At 40.5% G+C, this 22,622-nt stretch overlaps 1 protein-coding gene across 3 annotated transcripts in view; it reads left to right on the top strand.

The window, feature by feature from the left end:
- The window catches only part of SRGAP1 (SLIT-ROBO Rho GTPase activating protein 1), a 312,480-nt gene that overhangs the window by 178,754 nt on the left and 111,104 nt on the right, over positions 1–22,622 (top strand). For all 3 annotated transcript variants that reach the window (XM_019960891.2, XM_019960890.2, XM_070789362.1), the window contains exon 4: positions 7,228–7,290. In XM_019960891.2, the coding sequence (XP_019816450.2) occupies positions 7,228–7,290 (63 nt within the window). The remainder of the gene's footprint in view (positions 1–7,227; positions 7,291–22,622) is intronic.

Genomic DNA, 22,622 nt, shown 5'->3' with positions numbered 1-22,622 from the left:
TGCTGTCTTTAGAGTTTACAAGAATTAAGAGATCCTATTATTATAAGAGCACATGAACACGAGCTTTTGGAAATGTAAAAGCACGCACACTGTGGAAGTACGGCCTGACCCTTTTAACCAGAGTTCACATCCAAAACTCAACCAAGCGTAAGACACTAAAATCATATGCAGCCCTCTTATTAAATATTTAATCTGATTTTTCTCTTTCTCTCTCAGCCTCACTCTGACTCAGCATAAGGTTAGGATTTCTTGACTGGTCATCACAATAGATTTACTTTATAAAATAACTCCATGAGAGGCCAGAGGCCCTCTGAATTGGTCATTTAATACAACCATGTGGGTTACTTGATTGATTGCTCAATGTACTTAATTATTATTGTTTTAATTATGCTCTTTCTTCTGCCCTCCTTTCTCTCCTTTCCGGGAGGTTCCAGGGAACAAGCCTGCAGTTCTAGGAATAGTGATCTGGCCAGGGTCCACCCAGCATAGCACTTATCACAGGGCTCCATACAGGAAGCCTTGGGCCCATCTACCTCCTCCATGAGACTATGAACTCTGGAGGGCAGAAGCCATACTTACTCAGCTCTGGGTCCCGTTCATTCATCCAAAGTTTATCAAGTACCTAGTGTGCCAGGCACCAGAGCAGTCCCTAGGAATCCCTGCTTTCAAAAAAAAAAAAACCTCTGTTTATGAAGAAAAATAGAAACATGATGAGTGTAATAATAATAGGCGGCATCAGTTTAATGCTTACTGAATGCTGGGTTTTGTGTCAGGTGTTTAATATGGACCATCGCGGGGACATCCCTGGCAGTCCAGTGGTAGAGACTTTACCTTTCAGCTCAGGGGGTACAGGTTCAATCCCTGGTTGGAGAGCTAAGATCCCACATGCTTCTTGGCCAAAAAACCAAAGCATGGAAGCGATATTGTAACAAATAAAGACTTTAAAAATAGTCCATATCAAAAAAACTTTAATAAAATGAGAACCATCTGAATAAAACCCCATGATGTAGAGACTATTGGCATCTCTGTTTTGCCATTGAGGAAACTCAAAAAATTGATTTATGCCTAGACAAGAATTTGAAAACAGGTGTTCAGTTTTATAGTTTGAACATTTAACCACTAAATCATACAGCACATCAGTACAATTCAGTCTCTCAGTTGTGTCCGACTCTTTGCGACCCCATGAATCGCAGCACGCCAGGCCTCCCTGTCCATCACCAACTCCCGGAGTTCACTCAGACTCACATCCATCGAGTTGGTGATGCCATCCAGCCATCTCATCCTCTGTCGTCCCCTTCTCCTCCTGCCCCCCAATCCCTCCCAGCATCAGAGTCTTTTCCAATGAGTCAACTCTGCACGAGGTGGCCAAAGTACTGGAGTTTCAGCTTTAGCATCATTCCTTCCAAAGAACACCCAGGGCTGATCTTCAGAATGGACTGGTTGGATCTCCTTGCAGTCCAAGGGACTCTCAAGAGTCTTCTCCAACACCACAGTTCAAAAGCATCAATTCTTCGGCGCTCAGCTTTCTTCACAGTCCAACTCTCACATCCATACATGACCGCTGGAAAAACCATAGCCTTGACTAGACGGACCTTTGTTGGCAAAGTAATGTCTCTGCTTTTGAATATGCTATCTAGGTTGGTCATGATTTTCCTTCCAAGGAGGAAGCGTCTTTTAATTTCATGGCTGCATTCTCCATCTGCAGTGATTTTGGAGCCCAGAAAAATAAAGTTTGACACTGTTTGCACTGTTTACCCATCTATTGATGACAAATGAATGTATTATAAAGTCATAGAGAAGGGAGGGTCTAGTTTCTTTATTTGAAGGACGTGGTAAAGTTACAGTAAGTCTTCACAGAGTAGTCACATGTAAGACTGTAGCAGGCCAGAGAAGGAAGGGGAGGTCAGGCACGGGGGGCAGCATGGGAAAAGCAGAGATGTGAATGCAGGACCTGGGAATGAGCAGTTCATGAACAGTGTGAAGGATGTGGTTTGAGATTTGTGGAAGGAAAGGTAGACTGATTTGACAGAGGAGGTTATGAGTGATTTAAGAAATTGGAACTCCATCCTGAAAATATTATAACAAGCATTTGATGGGTTTTAATCAGAGGAAGGACATAGTTAGATCTTTATCTTAAAAAGAAATTCTAATGACATACAGAAAAACACATCAGTCAGAATAGATGGGATTGGTGGCTTCTCTTTCAAAAGAGATGATTCAAGTCTTGGATAAACCCCAGATTCTGACATGAGTGACCCTATTGTCCTGAAGCATTATAAGTTCATTATAACCCTTTTAGAAAGTACTCTTCCGATATGAATCAAGGGTCTTAATTTCACGTCTGGGAATTCATATCAAAGAAACAACATAAAATGCAAGAATGCCTTCAGAACAGCTTTCATGATAGTTCAGAGTGCATAAAATATATTGGTGAAGTTAAATGAATAAGTAAGGAATTGGATAGTGGAAAATAGTGGAAATAATGGAAACCATAATAGAAAAATGGTTAACATACCTTCACTGGCTAGTTATAAATCAAAAGTAATGTTCAGAAAATTATATAAGCACATAGAAAAGTGTTTGATAACTGAAAAAAAGCAGAGTAAAATAGATACTTTATTACTATAGAATGATTACAACTGAGACCTATGTGTAGATAAACAAACGTGAAGGAAATATACTGATCAAATTATAATGGTGGTAAAAGTGAAAATCGCTCTGTCATGTCTTTGCGACCCCATGGACTGAAGCCCACCAAGCTTTTCTATCCATGGGATTCTCCAGGCAAGCATGCTGGAGTGGGTTGCCATTCCCTTTTCCAGGGGATCTTCCCAGCTCAGGGATCAAACCCAGGTGTCCTGCAGGCAGATTCTTTCCCATCTGAGCCATTTTATCCTTTTGTTCTCTACTTTTCCAATGTTCTTCAATATACTAAATTTGTTTTCATAACGGAAAAAGGTAGACACTTTGGGACTGTACCTTTTGGACAAGTTTGAGTGACAATAAATAGGAAACAATTAAAAATTGACTTAGTATTCAAGTCAGGGTTTAGACATTGTAGACATTTAATAAATGTCAACTGAATGGAAGCTCTAATCAGTTTTCCGTCCCCTTTGGTTAGAATCTTAGAATCCTATTGCAATGCATTAGAAGTTTTACCATCATCTGAACTTACGTAGGCCCACAGAATGGGGGAGAAACTCTGCTTTTCCAACTTCATACTTGAAGCAGTTGGAGAGAACTCACCTTCCCTGTGCAAAAGTAATCACTCAGTCTCAAATAACATAGAAAAAACTTTGTTTCACACATATAGCGTTTCATAAAGTTATTTTTTCCTCTTGTACAAAGGGAACATTGATTGCTTTCCTGAATACTCATATCATTTTTCTTACCTAGCAGCTCTTGGTCAAGGGTCTGTTCTCTTGGTTTTCAAATTTTTAATGAAAGAGAATCCAGAGGTGTACTTAACCTATTGAATTTTGATGGACTCTGATAATCCAGATACTTTCTAATTAAAGGACTTCAGTGCATTAGTTGAGTAGGTCAGCATACTGTGTGCCGCAGCAAATGTGTTTTGGTTTAAGATTTTTTGGGGTCCAGAGTCATATTTAGAAGAAATGCTCCCTTTTCTCTGTTACTGTAATAAATTGAATAGCATTTAAAGTTGAGGGAGGAGACAACATGAAGTGATCTTTTGTTGTGTCATGAGAGAAGAGAATGGCAACCCACTCCAGTATTCTTGCTTGGAATATTCCATGGACAGAGGAGCCTGGCGGGCTACAGTCCGTGAGTTCACAGAGTTGGACACAACTGAGTGACTTTCACTTTTTTACATGCCGTAAGAACAGTGACCAAGCCCCCAGCACTCAGACTCAGTCTTGATATTGTCCAGCCAAATGTCTGTGAACAAAAGGGTGTGCAAATTCATATTTCACTCTTTAGTCACATGGTCTAGTGTTTCACACACAGCAAAATTCTTTAAGCATCTGTGCAAGCAACCATCTCCCTACCATCTCTGGTGGTGGGGAGAAAATGGTTAATTTCGAGGTTACTAGTTATATCATGGGGGGTTTAAATTGTCATTCAAAGCAAACAAATATGTGGAAACTTCGGTGATGTGATGTGTTGTAATCAGGGGGGTCTTCCTACCTGAAAATAATTTCCCACCAACTTTTCACAAAATTTAAAGTTCACACTGGAGCCTGGCCCTTTGAGGGCCTCTTTCATGAGTCGTATATATCTTACTGCATTGGCTTATCCATTTCTTAGTGGATGTTTGATTAATTCATCTGATACCAGTAGTAATAGGACCCCCATGAAAATGAAACATAGGTAAGTTTAGTGAACACGTTTGGCAAGGGTAAGAAGGGTTCAGGGGCTAGAGCACAGTGCTTGAGGTCCTTCTGAATCAGGGGTCACTTAGATGGATCTAAAGGCCAGGCCAGGGGGTGGGGTGGGGGAGGGGGACATCAAATTCATTTCAGCCAGGATCTGCCAAGCACTTTCTACATGAAAGTCAATGGAATAAGTATCCACAGAGACCAAAAGAAGGAAAAATACAACGTGGCCTTTTCCCTCAAGGAAGTTAGCATTACAGTGTTTAGGAAAGAATTAAATAATTAAACATTTATGGGATGTTTACTATGTGATAGGTACCGTTCTGAGTGCAATGTCTCATTGGACTGATGCTGTGATCAAGCCTATGACATAGGTACAAGGACTGCATTCCTTTAATAGGTTTGGAAACTGAGGCACAAGGGGATTCAAAGCCTTTCAGCTTTTGATCCCAGCATTGACTCCAGAGTCCTTGCTTTTAAGCATTATTCTATACTGCCTCCCAGATAAAAATTTTTTTTTTTTAATTTCAGGGCCTCTGAGCAAAGGTAAACAAGGAAAAATGTGACAGTATGTATGTAATGCCAAATTTCTTCTACCTTGTTACCTGAAATCTTGTAAAATATGAGATATGCAAAGAATCTTTTTGCTGTTCCAAAGATACTTGACTTGAATACTTGGATACTTGACTTCTGATCCTAAATTTTCTTGGCTTGGGATTAATTGGACCTAAGGGATTTTTTTCTGTTATTGTTCTAAAGCCTTAGCCAAGAAATATTTTCTTTTCAGACTTGCTACCTGAAATGTAGGCAGTCAAGCAGAGTTACTTGGTGGCCTTTGATCCCATTCGAGAGTTCTCAATTGGCAGCTCAGATCCTTAAATGAAATATGATATTAAAATAACACCAAACTGAGGTCCTAGGAGATTGCAGTGTAACGTATACAGTCAGAATAGCCAGGATTTAAGGCAAATAGAATGAGTTTCAGTTGGCTTCATTTGCTCAGTTTGTGCCTTTCCTTTCACTCTTCAGTGATTCCTAACCCACCTCTTCACATAGCAGGAGCACAGCAAAACACAAACTCTCTTAACTCCAGTGTAGAGATTTTTAAACTCTCAGAGTTTGATAAACAGCATCCTTATCACTCCAGGAAAACTCGAGACAAATGCTGCTACTGAATTGGAATTTCTCGAAGTGTAACCTCTGCTCTCACCTTCCCACAGTATTTTATGTTCGCGAATTTTTGCTTCATCTTATTTGGCCTTTCTTAAGGGAGGCCTATCCCAATGACCATGTGTTTACAGATGGGCTGTTTCATCTAGGTCCTATTACTTTATTAAGGGTGGTCTGCAGGTCCTTGTTTTCTGCCTTCTTAGGAGTGACCAGCCTTCAGCAAAGGTAGTAACCACTTCAGCAGTTACACAAACAGTATTTCAACGTACAGATTCTTTTAGCAAGTGTTGATGGGAAGCTTTCTGTGTGCTGAAGCAGAACCTGGCCTAGGGTCTCCTTAAATTCCATACCCTCATCACCTCACTTGCCTCACCTAGTTCTGGCCTTGAGCCTACGCACTGTACAGGACCCCAGGATCACAGAACTGCTAAAGATACAGCCTTTTATCATATCCGGCAGTCTGTTGGAGACACATCAGTCAACCATGGATATTGTTGTTATTATCTCAAACCGTAGATTAAACCATGCTACACATTTTTTTTTTTTTTCATTCTCTGTAGCTGACTAAAGGAGCTCAAAACAAGAAAAGTAATTTGGATATATGATTTCCTTTAAAGTAGCTTACAGATTTTGCTGGAAAAAAAAAAAAAATCAAAATACTTCTCTGTGAAACCCTCGGAATTAACCCAGGGAAAAATATCTTTAATGCTGTCATTGACCAACTGAGTGAAAGAGTGAAACTCTCTTTTTTGTCTTAATGAAAAGATAACAATAATAAATGCAGAGGCAAAACATATGTGGATCATAAGTGGCCTTACCAATTCACTACTTTGAAAGTTTTTTCTTAAAATTAAAATTGTTGTCAGTCAAAGGGAAAGACAGGTATCGTATGCTATCACTTATATGTAGAACCTTTAAAAATGATATAAATGAACTTAATTATGAAACAGAAACAGTCTCACAGACATAGAAAACAAATGTATGCTTACCAAAGGGGAAAGTGGTCAGGAGGGATAAATTAGAAGTTTGGGACTAGCAGACACAAACTACTACATATAAAATAGACAACAAGATCCTGCTGTATAGCACAGGGAAGTATATTCAATATCTTGCAATAAACTGTAATGGAAAAGAATCTGAAAAAGTGTATATTATATATGTGTGTAACTGAATCACTTTGCTATATACCAGAAACTAACACAACATTGTTAATCAACTGTGCTTCAGTTAAAAAAATATTCGTAGTCAGTCAAATATTTATTTTGGAAAGGGAGAGTTAATTTCCTTTTTTGGTTTCTGACTTAGCTTTTTAGGATTCACACTGCATAATTCCCTTGTGACGATACTGAGATGGGAGACTAGGAGCTAGAAATCATCTTCTGACTTTTAAGTTCTGCCACTCAACTTCTGAGCAAGCCTGGTGCTTCACCTTACTTACTTTTTCCCTCCTTTCTTGATAAAGTCTGATTTGGATGGTGGGAGAGCCACTCACCCTGTCCACGTGTTTGCTTCTGTCCAACCTACAGTGATCTTGGGTGCATACACTGAGTAGCTAGAACGGGCCATTTAGTCGGAGATATTTATTATATCAGGGCCATGCTGGCCTTCCATTACGTTACAGACATTCTTCTATTTTCAGTCTGAGCTTCTTAAGATGTAAATCATCAAGAAACAAGTTTCTGTAACATTTTTTAATACTCTGAATTTCTTCTTATTACAGAGCAAAGAGATTGCGTTCCAGCTTCATGAGGATTTGATGAAGGTTCTCAATGAGCTCTATACGGTGAGCGCATCATCTTTCTTTAGGAAAAATCTTTGGTTTAGAATTCTGGTTTGTGGAAACGCTTCTGTTATTAGAACTCATTCCAATTAGAGCGTTGATGAATGCTTGTCTGGTTGCAATGTGGAACCTACTGACATGTGCGCTACGATATTCTTTTTCTGCTGTCTGCCAATTTGAAGAGGCTGTATTCAAGTAAATACATATATGCAGTCAGAACACTTCAAGAAATGGGACTACAGTTGTCCCCAAAGGAATGTTTTTAAATGGTTGGATTATATGTGCTCTGTTTGTTTATTCTACCCCAGGTGGGTAATCTCTTTTTCCTTCTTGGCAATCATTTGCTTTTCTGAATATAAATTTTATTCAAGTTAATGCATATAAGCAGAAGAAATTAAATTATTAAATATTTTTAAAAAATCAATGATTAGTCATATGCCTATGTAAATTTTGTTTTACACTTAGTGATCATATTATCAAATACAAATTTCTTCTGAAGGAACTTGATGAGTTTTTATAAGAGAACAGCATATTGAGAGTTGAGTAATATTAATGTGTTCTGACTAAAGATATTTGTGTTTTCATTACAAAAGATAATTTGAATTTTCCTTTATAGGCAAATTAAACCTGAGACTTACTATTAAAATGTTTCTTGATTTATTATTTTATTTGTTCCTAAAAAGCAAGTGTGTAAAATGCAGTTTTATGTTTTTAAATTGCATTTAATGCTCCATTGATACTTGCTAATTAAAAGAACTTGTAGTTTTAAAGTTTAAAAGAAGTGATATTTTTATAAAACTCACATTCCAGTTTTTCTCTGTGTGTGATAAATTTGTTTTTATGCAGCATATTTGCTACACCTGTGCTTTGAATTAAATTTACAGCTTCTAATTGCTGCTGCTTTCTTTAGAAACTTTTAACTTCACATGCAAAAACCATGTTATAAAGTTGTACTCGTATAAATGGGATTTCTTTGGAAGGAATGATGCTAAAGCTGAAACTCCAGTACTTTGGCCACCTCATGTGAAGAGTTGACTCATTGGAAAAGACTCTGATGCTGGGAGGGATTGGGGGCAGGAAGAGAAGGGGACGACAGAGGATGAGATGGCTGGATGGCATCACTGACTCGATGAACATGAGTCTGAGTGAATTCCGGGAGTTGGTGATGGACAGGGAAGCCTGGCGTGCTGCGATTCATGGGGTCGCAAAGAGTCGGATATGACTGAGCAACTGATCTGATCTGAATGAGTTTGAGTTTTTGATGATAAAAGCCATTTGTTAATTTCGGATAACCAAAGGTATCAAGCATTTCTAGAAATCCTGGACATAGAATTTAAAAGTTAAATGAGCATTGTACCTCTGAGACTTACGAAGAAGAAATTCTGTCTTCTTGCATTGAACTGTTTTCAGATGAGGGCTTTGTGGTACTTTTCTTGTGGTTTCCTTTGCTTGCTCATTGTTTTACCTAAAAATATAAGTCAGTTTCTAAAACTTTAAAAAATTTACTGGTTGTCATGGCATCATAAACAAGAGCCTGTTGTTTATGGTCTGGAACTAGCAGTGCTAGTCAAAGCAAAAGTGGCAAAGATAAGCTTGACTCTTGAATATTAGAAAAGTCAGTAGAGTGTCATGAAAATGTTACCTCAATGGGGATGTGTCTAGAGAAATTTCTCATGGATTCAGCCTATCAAGTGCAATTAGACATTTAGGAGACTATAGTTAAATTAAGTAAGTTGATATTTCCTCAGACCTGTCATCAGGATCAGTCTGAAAGCCTAAAGGAGCCAGATTCTAGAAAAGGCCACAAGAGTTTCATTTAAATAACCCTGTCAATCTCTTTAACAAGTGGTGCTGGGAAATCTGGTCAACCACTTGTAAAAGAATGAAACTAGAACACTTTCTAACACCATATACAAAAATAAACTCAAAATGGATTAAAGATCTCAACGTAAGACCAGAAACTATAAAACTCCTAGAGGAGAACATAGGCAAAACACTCTCTGACATACATCACAGCAGGATCCTCTATGACCCACCTCCCAGAATATTGGAAATAAAAGCAAAAATAAACAAATGGGACCTAATTAAACTTAAAAGCTTCTGCACATCAAAGGAAACTATTAGCAAGGTGAAAAGACAGCCTTCAGAATGGGAGAAAATAATAGCAAATGAAGCAACTGACAAACAACTAATCTCAAAAATATACAAGCAACTCCTACAGCTCAACTCTAGAAAAATAAATGACCCAATCAAAAAATGGGCCAAAGATCTAAATAGACATTTCTCCAAAGAAGACATACAGATGGCTAACAAACACATGAAAAGATGATCAACATCACTCATTATCAGAGAAATGCAAATCAAAACCACTATGAGATACCATTTCACACCAGTCAGAATGGCTGCGATCCAAAAGTCTACAAATAATAAATGCTGGAGAGGGTGTGGAGAAAAGGGAACCCTCTTACACTGTTGGTGGGAATGCAAACTAGTACAGCCACTATGGAGAACAGTGTGGAGATTCCTTAAAAAACTGGAAATAGAACTGCCTTATGATCCAGCAATCCCACTGCTGGGCATACACACTGAGGAAACCAGAAGGGAAAGAGACACATGTACCCCAATGTTCATCGCAGCACTGTTTATAATAGCCAGGACATGGAAACAACCTAGATGTCCATCAGCAGATGAATGGATAAGAAAGCAGTGGTACATATACACAATGGAGTATTACTCAGCCATTAAAAAGAATACATTTGAATCAGTTCTAATGAGGTGGATGAAACTGGAGCCTATTATACAGAGTGAAGTAAGCCAGAAGGACAAACACCAATACAGTATACTAACGCATATATATGGAATTTAGAAAGATGGTAACGATAACCCTGTATACGAGACAGCAAAAGAGACACTGATGTATAGAACAGGCTTATGGACTCTGTGGGAGAGGGAGAGGGTGGGAAGATTTGGGAGAATGGCATTGAAACATGTGAAATGTCATGTATGAAACAAGATGCCAGTCCAGGTTCAATGCACGATGCTGGATGCTTGGGGCTGGTGCACTGGGACGACCCAGAGGGATGGTATGGGGAGGGAGGAGGGAGGAGGGTTCAGGATGGGGAACACATGTATAATTTTTTTTTAATTAAAAAAAAAATAAATAAATAAATAACCCTGTCAGTCATTTGATATTTGAATCAGTTGGGGAATCAACGCACAGAAGAGACAGGCAGTGAGGTTTTCATTAGGTAGTCTGTAGATCACTGAGCTCTTGGAAGAAAATTTTACTTTAACCAAACCAGAGAGCATGCACATTCGCAGTCAGAGGTCATGTTCCTTTGGGAAAAACTTATTATACACACACAAACTTTTTACTCTAATAAATGATTGTTTTGTCTGTCTTGTTGTTTAAGTTCAGATAGATAAATTCTGTCTTGTTTAAATGAAATCTATCCATTATTCATATTCAGTTTACATTCAGAAAAGAAGAAAAGGTGGGTATTTGAACAGAGGACCAGAGGTTAGGGCAATGTGGTTTAGGTTCTTTATTCAACCACTGACTGGTCACAAATAAATTACCCTCTGAGTTGCATCATGCATAGAATTTTTTTATAATTTTATTGATAGATTGATTTTATAATTGGCTGTGCTGGGTCTTCATTGCTGTGGGCTTCTTTCTAGTTCCTAAGACTGATGTTAAAGCTGAAACTCCAGTATTTTGGCCACCTGATGCAAAGAGCTGACTCATTTGAAAAGACCCTGATGTTGGGAAAGATTGAAGGCAGGAGGAGAAGGGGATGATAAAGGATGAGATGATTAGATGGCATCACCGACTCAATGGACATGAGTTTGAGTAAACTCTGGGAGTTGATGATGGACAGGGATAAGGCGATGGCACCCCACTCCAGTACTTTTGCATGGAAAATCCCATGGACAGAGGAGCCTGGTAGGCTGCAATCCATGGGGTCGCTAAGAGTCAGACATGACGAGCAACTTCCCTTTCACTTTTCACTTTCATGCATTGGAGAAGGAAATGGCAACCCACTCCAGTGTTCTTGCCTGGAGAATCCCAGGGACGGGGGAGCCTGGTGGGCTGCCGTTTATGGGGTCGCATAGAGTCAGACACGACTAAAGCGACTTAGCAGCAGTAGCAGCAGGGAGGCCTGGTGTGCTGTGGTTCATGGGGTTGCAAAGAGTTGAACATGACTGAGCAACTGAACTGAACTGAACTGAAGAGTAGAGGCTACTCTCTAGTTGCAGCGTGAAGACTTCCCGTTGCAGTGACTTCCCTTGTTGCAGAGCATGGACTTCAGGGCGCTCAGGCTTCAGTAGTTGTGGCTCCTGGGCTTTAAAGCACAGGCTCAATAGTTATGGTGCACAGGCTTAGTTGCTCCTCGATATGTGGGTTCTTCCTGGACCAGGGATCGAACCTGTGTCTTCTGCACTGGCAGGCGGATTTTTTACCACTGAGCCACCAGCAAAGCCACACGCATAGAATCTTGTACAACTGATGATGTAATAATGATTGTTTAAGTAATTTGTATAAAATATGTAGCTTCAGGAAACTGAGAATGCTATTAATTGCCTTTTCAAACAAATTCCCTCCTCCCTTTCTCTTTTTTTTTAATTTTATTTTATTTTTAAACTTTACAATATTGTTTTAGTTTCCTCCCTTTCTCTTAACCCTTGATACTCCTTAGGAGTTGAAGGTGAACTACTTTTTTGAGGTGCATTAGCTGCCTTGACGGAAAAGGTGATGGCACCCCACTCCAGTACTCTTGCCTGGAAAATCCCATGGACGGAGGAGCCTGGTAGGCTGCAGTCCATGAGGTCGCCAGGAGTCGGGGACGACTGAGTTGATGATGGACAGGGATAAGGCGATGGCACCCCACTCCAGTACTCTTGCATGGAAAATCCCATGGACAGAGGAGCCTGGTAGGCTGCAGTCCATGGGGTCGCTAAGAGTCGGACACGACTGAGCAACTTCCCTTTCACTTTTCACTTTCATGCATTGGAGAAGGAAATGGCAACCCACTCCAGTGTTCTTGCCTGGAGAATCCCAGGGATGGGGGAGCCTGGTGGGCTGCCGTCTATGGGGTTGCAAAGAGTCGGACATGACTGAAGCGACTTAGCAGCAGCACCAGCAGCTGCCTTAAACTAGTGGGCTGCTTTATATTACAACACAGTCAGCCTTAGCAGTGGGTAGTAACCTTATGTGTGGGCTTCCCTGCCCAAAAGTAATTCTCAAATAGGTCTATTAATAATTCTATCAGAAACCTTTGTCTTAAATAAGATACGAATGCCCAAGACAAATAGAAAAAAACACCATATGATCATTTTACATTTTAATTGATTTGGGTTTTATCAGATCCTTTGAGAACAGATTATATCCATCTGGCATGAAGACCTGGACCTCTGAGCAGGAGAGAGAAGATGGTGGCATCCAAGTGCTATCTGGAAGGAGAGGAAAGGCCGTGAAGAAATGACCCCTTTTCTATAATTTTGCCTCAACCTGGCCTTTGTTTATAGAAATGGGACCTCAAAATGGTTTTGAGCCAGCCACAGTAGTTAGAAGTAGTTGGACCTTTAACAGGTACTCTATCATGCCAGGGAATAATGATATAAATAAGACAGACATCTATTATCTCTGTCACATAGAAGAATTTCAGAGATTGGCAGCCCAGGACTGGTATGTAGGTTACATATAGCCATAGAAGAATCAGGCTCCTCCTAATACACTGTTCAGAGAAACCTATCTGTATCTTTGTCCTTATATTTCAAGGTAGTTGCTAAAGCTGCAGCTGTTACATCTGCATTTCTGAAATGGAGAGAGAAGACTCCAATAGGAAGGAGAAAGGAAAGAAGGGCAGGCCCTCTGTCTCTTACGAAGACTTAATGAAGGTTCCATATCACACTTTCACCTACATCTCATTGGCCACAACTTTCAGTTTCAGTTTCGGTTCAGTCGCTCAGTTGTGTCTGACTCTTTGCGACCCCATGAACTGCAGCACACCAGGCCTCCCTGTCCATCACCAACTCCCAGAGTTTACTCAGACTCATGTCCATTGAGTCAGTGATGCCATCCAACCATCTCATCCTCTGGCGTCCCCTTCTGCTCCTGCTTTCAGTCTTTCCCAGCATCAGGGTCTTTTCAAATGAGTCAGCTCTTCACATCAGGTGGCCAAACTACTGGAGTTTCAGCTTTAGCATCATTCCTTCCAAAGAAATCCCAGGGCTGATCTCCTTCGGATTGGACTGGTTGGATCTCCTTGCAGTCCAAGGGACTCTCAAGAGTCTTCTCCAACACCACAGTTCAAAAGCATCAATTCTTCGGTGCTCAGCTTTCTTTATAGTCCAACTCTCACATCCATACATGACCACAGGAAAAACCATAGCCTTGACTAGACGGACCTTTGTTGGCAAAGTAATGTCTCTGCTTTTCAATATGCTATCTAGGTTGGTCATAACTTTCCTTCTATGTAGTATCTTTTAATTTCATGGCTGCAGTCACCATCTGCAGTGGTTTTGGAGCCCCAAAAAATAAAGTCAGCCACTGTTTCCACTGTTTCCTCATCTCTTTCCCATGAAGTGATGGGACCAGATGCCATGATCTTAGTTTCTGAATGTTGAGCTTTAAGCCAACTTTTTCACTCTCCTCTTTCACTTTCATCAAGAGGCTCTTTATCTTCACTTTCTGCCATAAGGGTGGTGTCATCTGCATGTCTGAGGTGATTGATATTTCTCCCGGCAGTCTTGATTCCAGCTTGTGCTTCATCCAGCCCAGTGTTTCTCATGATGTACTCTGCACATACGTTAAATAAGCAGGGTGACAATATACAGCCTTGACATACTCCTTCTCCTATTTGGAACCAGTCTGTTGTTCTATGTCCAGTTCTAACCGTTGCATCTTGACCTGCATACAGATTTCTCCAGAGGCAGATCAGGTGGTCTGGCGTTCCCATCTCTTGAAGAATTTTCCGCAGTTTGTTGTGATCACACAGTTAAAGGGTTTGACATACTCAATAAAGCAGAAGTAGATGTTTTTCTGAAACTCTTGCTTTTTCGATGATCCAACGGATGTTGGCAATTTGATTTCTGGTTCCTCTACCTTTTCTAAATCCAGCTTGAACATCTGGAAGTTCACGGTTCACGTACTGTTGAAGCCTGCCTTGGAGAATTTTGAACATTACTTTGCTAGCGTGTGAGATGAGTGCAGTTGTGTGATAGTTTGAGCATTCTTTGGCATTGCCTTTCTTTAGGATTGGAGTCAAAACCGACCTTTTCCAGTCCTGTGGCCACTGCTGAGTTTTCCAGATTTGCTGGCATATTGAATACAGCACTTTCACAGCATCATCTTTTAGGATGTTAAATAGCTCAACTGGAATTCCATCACCTCCACTAGCTTTGTTCATAGTGATGCTTTCTGAGGCCCACTTGATGTTGCATTCCAGGATGTCTGGCTCTAGTTGAGTGATCACACCATCATGCTTATCTGGGTCATGAAATTCTCTTTTGTATAGTTTTTCTGTGTATTCTTGCCACCTCTTCTTAATATCTTCTGCTTCTGTTAGGTCCTTACCATTTCTGCCTTTTATTGAGCCCATCTTTGCATGAAAAGATCCCTTGGAATCTCGAATTTTTTTGAAGAGATCTGTAATCTTTCCCATTCTATTGTTTCCCTCTATTTCTTTGCATTGGTCAGTGAGGAAACTCTAGAAAGACACTTTCACCAGGCTGCAGGGAAGTCTCCGCATTATAGGCTGACTTGTTGGCAGCCAGTTAAAATTTAGGGATTTTGTCAATTTGAGAGAGAAGAGGAGATATTTTTAGGATACTAGTCATGCCTTTCAAAGTAGCTAACATTTACTGTATGCTTATATTATATGGTTAGTTGTTGTGCTAAGCACACTACTTGCATTTTTTTAGGTAATCCTCGTAGTGTCTATGATGCAGTTACTGTCATTATCTCCTTTTCACAGATGAGGAAACTAAGGCTCAGAGAGGCTTGCCAAGGTTGCACAATAAATAGTAGAGTGGGAGCTCAAGTTCAGCTCTGGTGCCAGAGCCTCTGCAGGTGTGTCATTTTGTCTCTGTCGGCCATCATTTGGGGAAGCCATTCTCTAACATCTCTAAATGTTAATGGCTGCCTAACAACACAAAAGCCTCTTGATGAAAGTGAAAGAGGAGAGTGAAAAATGTGGCTTAAAGCTCAACATTCAGAAAACTAAGTTCATGGCATCTGGTCCCATCACTTCATTGGAAATAGATGGGGAAACAGTGGAAACACTGTCAGACTTTATTTTTCTGGGCTCCAAAATCACTGCAGATGGTGACTGCAGCCATGAAATTAAAAGACACTTACTCCTTGGAAGGAAAGTTATGACCAACCAGATAGCATATTGAAAACCAGAGACATTACTTTGCCAACAAAGGTCCGTCTGGTCAAGGCTATGGTTTTTCCTGTGGTCATGTATGGATGTAAGAGTTGGACTGTGAAGAAGGCTGAGCGCCGAAGAATTGATGCTTTTGAACTGTGGTGTTGGAGAAGACTCTTGAGAGTCCCTTGGACTGCAAGGAGATCCAACCAGTCCATTCTGAAGGAGATCAGCCCTGGGATTTCTTTGGAAGGAATGATGCTAAAGCTGAAACTCCAGTACTTTGGCCACCTCACGCGAAGAGTTGACTCATTGGGAAAGACTCTGATGCTGGGAGGGATTAGAGGCAGGAGGAGAAGGACATGGCTGGATGGCATCACTGACTCAATGGACGTGAGTCTCAGTGAACTCCGGGAGTTGGTGTTGGACAGGGAGGCCTGGCGTGCTGCAATTCACGGGGTCACAAAGAGTCGGACACGACTGAGCAACTGAACTGAACTGAACTGAATAGAACAACACAAAGCACTTAAGTCATTTATCACCTTTATATTTTTTAAAGTCAATGACACTAGTTGTAAAGAACCTGCCTGCCAATGCAGGAGATGATCGCAGACCGTGCGATCATCCCAGAGAAGGCCATGGCAACCCGCTCCAGTATTCTCACCTGGAGAATCCCCATGGACGTAAGAGCCTGTCCATTTACATGTGGACTTTCCTGGTTACAGTCCATAAGGCTATAGTCCATAAGGTCAGAAAGAGTCAGACATGATTGAAGGTCTTAGCACAGCACAGGCATTAATGTTGCTTTAATAAAAACATAAGTGAAAAATTGAACATGTGCCTCAATAACAACCTGTACTTCTTAGAAATGTTAACTTGTGATCAAACAGAAAGAAAAAGAAAAAACAGAAACAACGAATAAACTAAAAAATTAAAATTTAAAAAAAAAGGTCTAACAGATGGGACTCATTCAGCTAAAAAATGAGTGAATCAGTATCCTCAGATTCCCTTTCTAATTCACCAGCTAACTTACTTTTGGGCTTAACATGTGAAAGAGAACTCAAGTGGGGTTAAGAAGCAAGGACAGTGCTCTGCTTTAAGGAAACAAAATGGACTGGACTGGCAGTGAACTTGTACTTGAATCTCAGCTCAGTTAACTGATCTGAACATCTGTATTAGTCTAGAAGAAACAGAACCAATAGGAGATGATATATATTTATATGAGAGAGGAATTGATTCATGCAGTGTGGAGGCAAGAAGTCCCAAAATCAGCAGGCAGCAAGCTGGAGAGACAGGATATAGTTCCAGTTCGAGTCCAAAGGCCTGAGAACCAGGAGAGCTGATGGTGTAAGTTCCAGCCCAAGTTCAGATCCAAAGCAGGAGCAGATCATGTCTCACCTCGAAGACAGGCAGAGGGCAAATTCTCTCTTATTCAGTCTGTTCAGGCCCTCATTGGATTGGATGAGGCTCACCCACACTATTAGGAAAGCTAGTTTGTTTATTCCACAGTTTTTTAATGCCTCCTACCGAACCAGCTAATTGTAGATGTACTGAAGACATGTTGTTCAGTCACTAAGTTGTGCCCAACTCTGCAATCCCATGGACTGGAGCATGTCAGGCTCCCCTGTCCTTCACTTTCTCCTGGAGTTTGCTCAAATTCATGTCTGTTGAGTCAGTGATGCTATCTAACCATCTCATCCTCTGGCAATATGGATGTAAATAAAAACAGACCATGTTTCTTCCTCGCAAGGTATTTATATTCTAGGAAGGAGAAGCAGACAATAAACAAATATATAGTATGGCATGTGTAACTGCTAGGAGAAAAAAATAAAGCTGCGTTAATACAGATGAAGCATCGAGAACAGTGCGTGGCAAATGGCAGATGCCTAATGAATGTACATAGTTAGCGTCATCCTCAGCATCAGTATCACCCTCCCCATCATTGGTGACATGAGGATGGCAACAGCTTCTTGTCTGCCTCTGAGTAAAGGTGGAGAGCAATGGTAATGTTTAACAGTAATTATAGATGGCATAGGAGAAGGCAGTGGCACCCCACTCCAGTATTCTTGCCTGGAAAATCCCATGGACGGAGGAGCCTGGTGGGCTGCAGTCCATGGGGTCGCTAAGAATCGGACACAGCTGAGCAACTTTCCTTTCACTTTTCACTTTCATGCATTGGAGAAGGAAATGGCAACCCACTCCAGTGTTCTTGCCTGGAGAATCCCAGGGATGGGGGAGCCTGGTGGGCAGCCGTCTATGGGATCGCACAGAGTCGGACACGACTGGAGCGACTTAGCAGCAGCAGCAGCAGCAGCACAAATGGCATAGCTATGTATTTACACATGGACTTTCCTGGTGACTCGGTGGTAAAGAAACTGTCTGCCAGTACAGGAGACATGGGTTTGATCCTTGGGTTGGGAAGATTCCCTGGAGAAGGAAATGTCAGCCCACTCAATATTCTTGCCTGGGAAATCCCATGGACCAAGGAGCCTGGCATGCTACATGGGGGTCATAAAAGAGTAGGACACACCTTAGTGACTAAACAACTATATATATATATATATATATATATACACACACACACACACACACACATACATATAATTTTTCTTTATAAAGAGTATGTATTTTGTACATAAAGAAAAAGGAAGGTAACTTCTATAAGAAAACCAAATCAATAGTAAATACGAACAGGACTATGACTGGGTTAATGGAGAAGTGAAGAGGCAAAAACAGAAAAATGGTGACACAAAAGCTTAAAAGGAATATTCAAAACAAAATTTTTTTTACTGCAACAGTGTGGTAAAGGGCTTGTCATAAAACGGCGATTTGAAGTGTTACACGTGTCCCCTCATAAAAAAATCTCAAAAGGTTATAGTATATTTTAGGAGAAAAACAATCATTTGTCCTGTGTTAATATTTCTTTATTTTGTGTAGGTTTTGCAGCATTATACTCAGTGTTTTTAAAAAACACAAGGAACTTACTGTCTTCAGTAAGCAAATTCTAATGGAGATTAACACAGATGTCATGATAAATCCATAAGAAATTGTTAATTATGTATATTGATGCTCACTCTCTCCATACATCAGTGAGACACATAGCCAGACTCAAGACATGGCTCAAGAGCCATCCTCAAGTTCCATTAAATTAAGAGGAAAGAACTGAGAAAATGAAGATTTATCCAACTCTTACTATAAAGCACATGCAGGATCCCATTCATTTCTCACAGCAGTCCAGTGATCCAGATATTTGGGATCCCAAGGTTACTAATGGGAACCTGGGCTCCACATAATTAGCTCAGGTTCACATGGCAAATGAATGCTCCAAAACTTCAGCCCAGTTCTGTCCCCAAGGTCCATTAATTCCCCACTGGACAGCTGCCTTAGGGAAGGATGGGCAGGGCAGGTGGAGAGAGAAAGGGTGGAACCTGATGTCATAGGTAAAACTCAGAGCTGGAGCTCTTACACTGTACACTCTGATTGCCACTTGTAAAAACTTGATTTGTGTGTGTGCTCAGTCGTGTTTGACTCTTTGAGGCCCTGTAGCTTGCCAGGCTTCTCTGTCCATGGGTTTTTTCAGGCAAGAATACTGGAGTGGGTTGCTACTTCCTTCTCCAGGGGATCTTTCCAACCCAGGGATTGAAGGCATGCCTCTTTTATGTCTACTGCATTGGTAGGTGAATTCTTTATCACTGAGCCCCTTGGGAAGCCCTTAAAAACTTGATATGTGTTAGTGTCTGACTCTTTGACACTCTGTGGACTGTGACCTGCCAGGCTCCTTTGTCCATGGAATCCTCCAGGCAAGAATACTGAAATGGGTCGCCATACCCTCTCCCAGGTTGTCTTTCCAACCCAAGGATTGAACGTGGGTTTCCTGCACTGCAGACAGATTCTTTACCATCTGAGCCACCAGTAGAGCTTTCCAAATTGTTGATGCCAGTTACAAAAGTGGCAAACCCAAACTGCTTTGCACCGTCAGCTTTAATATTGTCATGTGTTCATTTGGGGGGTGGGGGCCTTTTTACAACATAGCTTTTCCTATAGCTTCAGTGTTGTATGTGTCAACGCTACCTGTTTAGCTGTGTGTTCACATACAGTGATTGGTGCTAAGTAGCTGTTACTGGATAGTCCACACACCTTTGTTTTCTTCTTTTGGAGCCCTAACTCTCATTTGCCTGACAAATGTAAATAGAGGATAGAAGCTGTCCCAGTACAAACACAAGTATGCTGAACCTCTTGTACTGGAGTTATTTGGAAAATAAGGTCCCTGAATGTACACAGATATCCTTTCTGGCTTTTACACATCTTTGTTGTTCAGGCGCTCAGTCATGTCTGATCGTTGCGACCCATGGACTGCAGCATACCAGGCTTCCCTGTCCATCACCATCTCCCGGGGTTTGCTCAAATTCCTCTCCATTAAGTCGGTGATGATGTCTAACCATCTCATCCTCTGGCCCCCTTCTCATCCTGCCCTTCAATCTTTCCTAGAATCAGGGTCTTTTCCAATGAGTTGGCTCTTCGCATCAGATCTTTGAACCACCTTAAAATGTTAAAATAAGAAACTAATTATTTTTTAGAGGAGATGCAAAGGAAGACACTGTTTATTATTTCAAGCCCTTCCTTGAAAACTCCGCCTCAAGGAACTGCTGGCTCCCTGAGCCGCCCATGAACCAGGAGTTAATGCATTCTTCTAGAGTGAAGAAATGTGCCCCAGGCAAGGTTGAAAAGTCATTTCGAAAGAGATCCTTGGGAAGATTTTTCTCTGTGCCTCAAAGAAGGTTTTTTTTTTTGGCTAAGTATTTATTTTTGCTCAAGGGCATTTAAAGTATTTGAAATATATATTTCTGCAGTGAAAATGAAAATTCATTCCTTTGAGAGGGACTACAAAGAGGTCTGGGTCTCAGCACAAAACACAGAAGAAAGAAGACTACGGTGTAAAGGACATGCACGAGGTTCCCCCAGATGAGACTCTCTCTGGAATACCGCAGTCTCCGTGATGCCACCTGGAAAACTTTTTTTTAGAAGCAGTCTATTTCGAGATCTTGGGCTGACAAAGTGTTTCCATATATCTTTTCCCTGGCTTTATTACTAGACACTTAGATGGAAAGAAAGAGAGGTGTTGGGATCACATGACTCCCTGCCAACTTCCGAATTCTAATCTTGGCCATGACACAGACGGGCTTTAGAGACCGGGTTCAGTAGTTGAACTTGTATTTATTTTCCTGCCAACTCAATTGCACTTAGTAAAACTTCCATTGGAAGACTCTCTAAGGATACCTGTCTTTTTTTATTTTTTAAAAAAATGTTAGTGAAATATTGTTGATTTATGTGTTAGTTTCAGGTATACAACAGAGAGATTCAGAGATATACATATATTTATATACTTTTTTTTTACAGTCTTCCATTATAGATTATTACAAGATACTGAATATAGTTCCCTGTGCTGTACAATGGGATCCCTGTTGGTTATCTGTTAGTAATGTATATATGTTCATCGAAACTCCTAATTTATCCCTGCCCCACCCCACCCCAGACATCTGTGTGATAAGAACTTTATATGTAAATATATTTTAGGATACCCTGCTAATTACTGAGGTGAAATGCTAGCTACTTCTGCTTGGAATTATTTTCTCTCTGAGATTTGAGATTAGTTATGGTTGGTTGTTATGAACTACAAATAAAACTGTCTTTTTAAAAAAGTGAGCAATATGAACCAGAAACAGTTATTCAGCTTAGAAATGGAAAAGAAAGTGTTAGAAAGTATAGTTTAGTAAAAACAAAACATTCCTAAAGAATGTTTCTTATCAAGAATCTTTGTCAAAGAGTACTTTATCCCAACTATTACATCCTGAAATATAGTAGTATGACTTTTAATGATTAGAATGCTTTCATAACAGACATCTTAATCAGAATGTTTCATTTTTTGGGGGTAATTAAGGTACTTAGCTTTATCATTTTTCATCAAAACAAAATATATAATACTTGCATGTAGAGTAAATCATAGATATTTTCCTTAGATTTATTGTCTCAAAATGGACTAGAAATATTGGCCAGTAGAAATGTAAAAGCCATGTGAAAGGAGTGAAGATCTAAATCTGTTGAACTGAGTGAACCGTTTCAGTGTATCTTAACTCACATGATTATCTGATATAATTTTAGCACTGAATGGGCCTTTAGAAATGATCAAATTAACCCCATTTAGGGAGAACTTCACAGAGAGTCAAATTAAGTAATTTGAGTCCCAGGTTGGAACTATAACCCCGGTTTTATTCTAATTCAAATTAGCAGTTAGGTCCTACTGTGAATGCGCTGCTGTGGTGGGAGCTTTACCAGTCCAAGAGGCCTGAAGTCTAGCGAATTAAAGCTATGCAATGACTAAATAGTAACAGCTAACCTTTGTCAGGTAATATTTTGAGGAGTTTATATAATCAGCCTCTTAAATCCTATGGAGTAGTGAGGCACAGAAGGGTTAAGTATACTTTGCCCAAGGTCACACAGCTAAGAAGTCTCGGACCAAGCTGAGTCAAAAGGCTCAGCTCCCACACTGTACTCCCATTTTAATGGTGATTGTTAACTTAAGGCAGACCATTGCATACCAACGGAAAGGTTCAGGCAGAGGGCTTTGGAGACCCAAAGAGAAAGCTCTACACCAAGGATTAAGAAAAATTCAAAGAGGAGAGGGTCTGGAAATGGACAGGATTCTAGTAGGAGGAGAGATGGAGAAAAGTTGGGGAAGGTTTTTAAGGCAAAAGGAGTGATGTGAACCAACGCATACAATTAGGACAAACATGCGGCATATTCGTAGAATTTCCTTCTGGAGCCACAGGTAGAGAGAAAGGGAAAACGTCAGAAGTTGGAAGATTTCAGGAGAGTACCAAAGGAGTTTATAAGAACATAGTAGTGGTAGTGTAATGGCTAAGCCATGTCTGACTCTTGTGACCCCATGGACTGTAGCCTGCC

The sequence above is a fragment of the Bos indicus genome, chromosome 5 (genome assembly GCF_029378745.1).
Source record: "Bos indicus isolate NIAB-ARS_2022 breed Sahiwal x Tharparkar chromosome 5, NIAB-ARS_B.indTharparkar_mat_pri_1.0, whole genome shotgun sequence".
In the NCBI taxonomy this organism is placed as follows: domain Eukaryota; kingdom Metazoa; phylum Chordata; class Mammalia; order Artiodactyla; family Bovidae; genus Bos; species Bos indicus.
The sequence above is the reverse complement of the archived record's forward strand: the minus strand, read 5'-3'. Positions and strand labels throughout refer to the sequence as shown.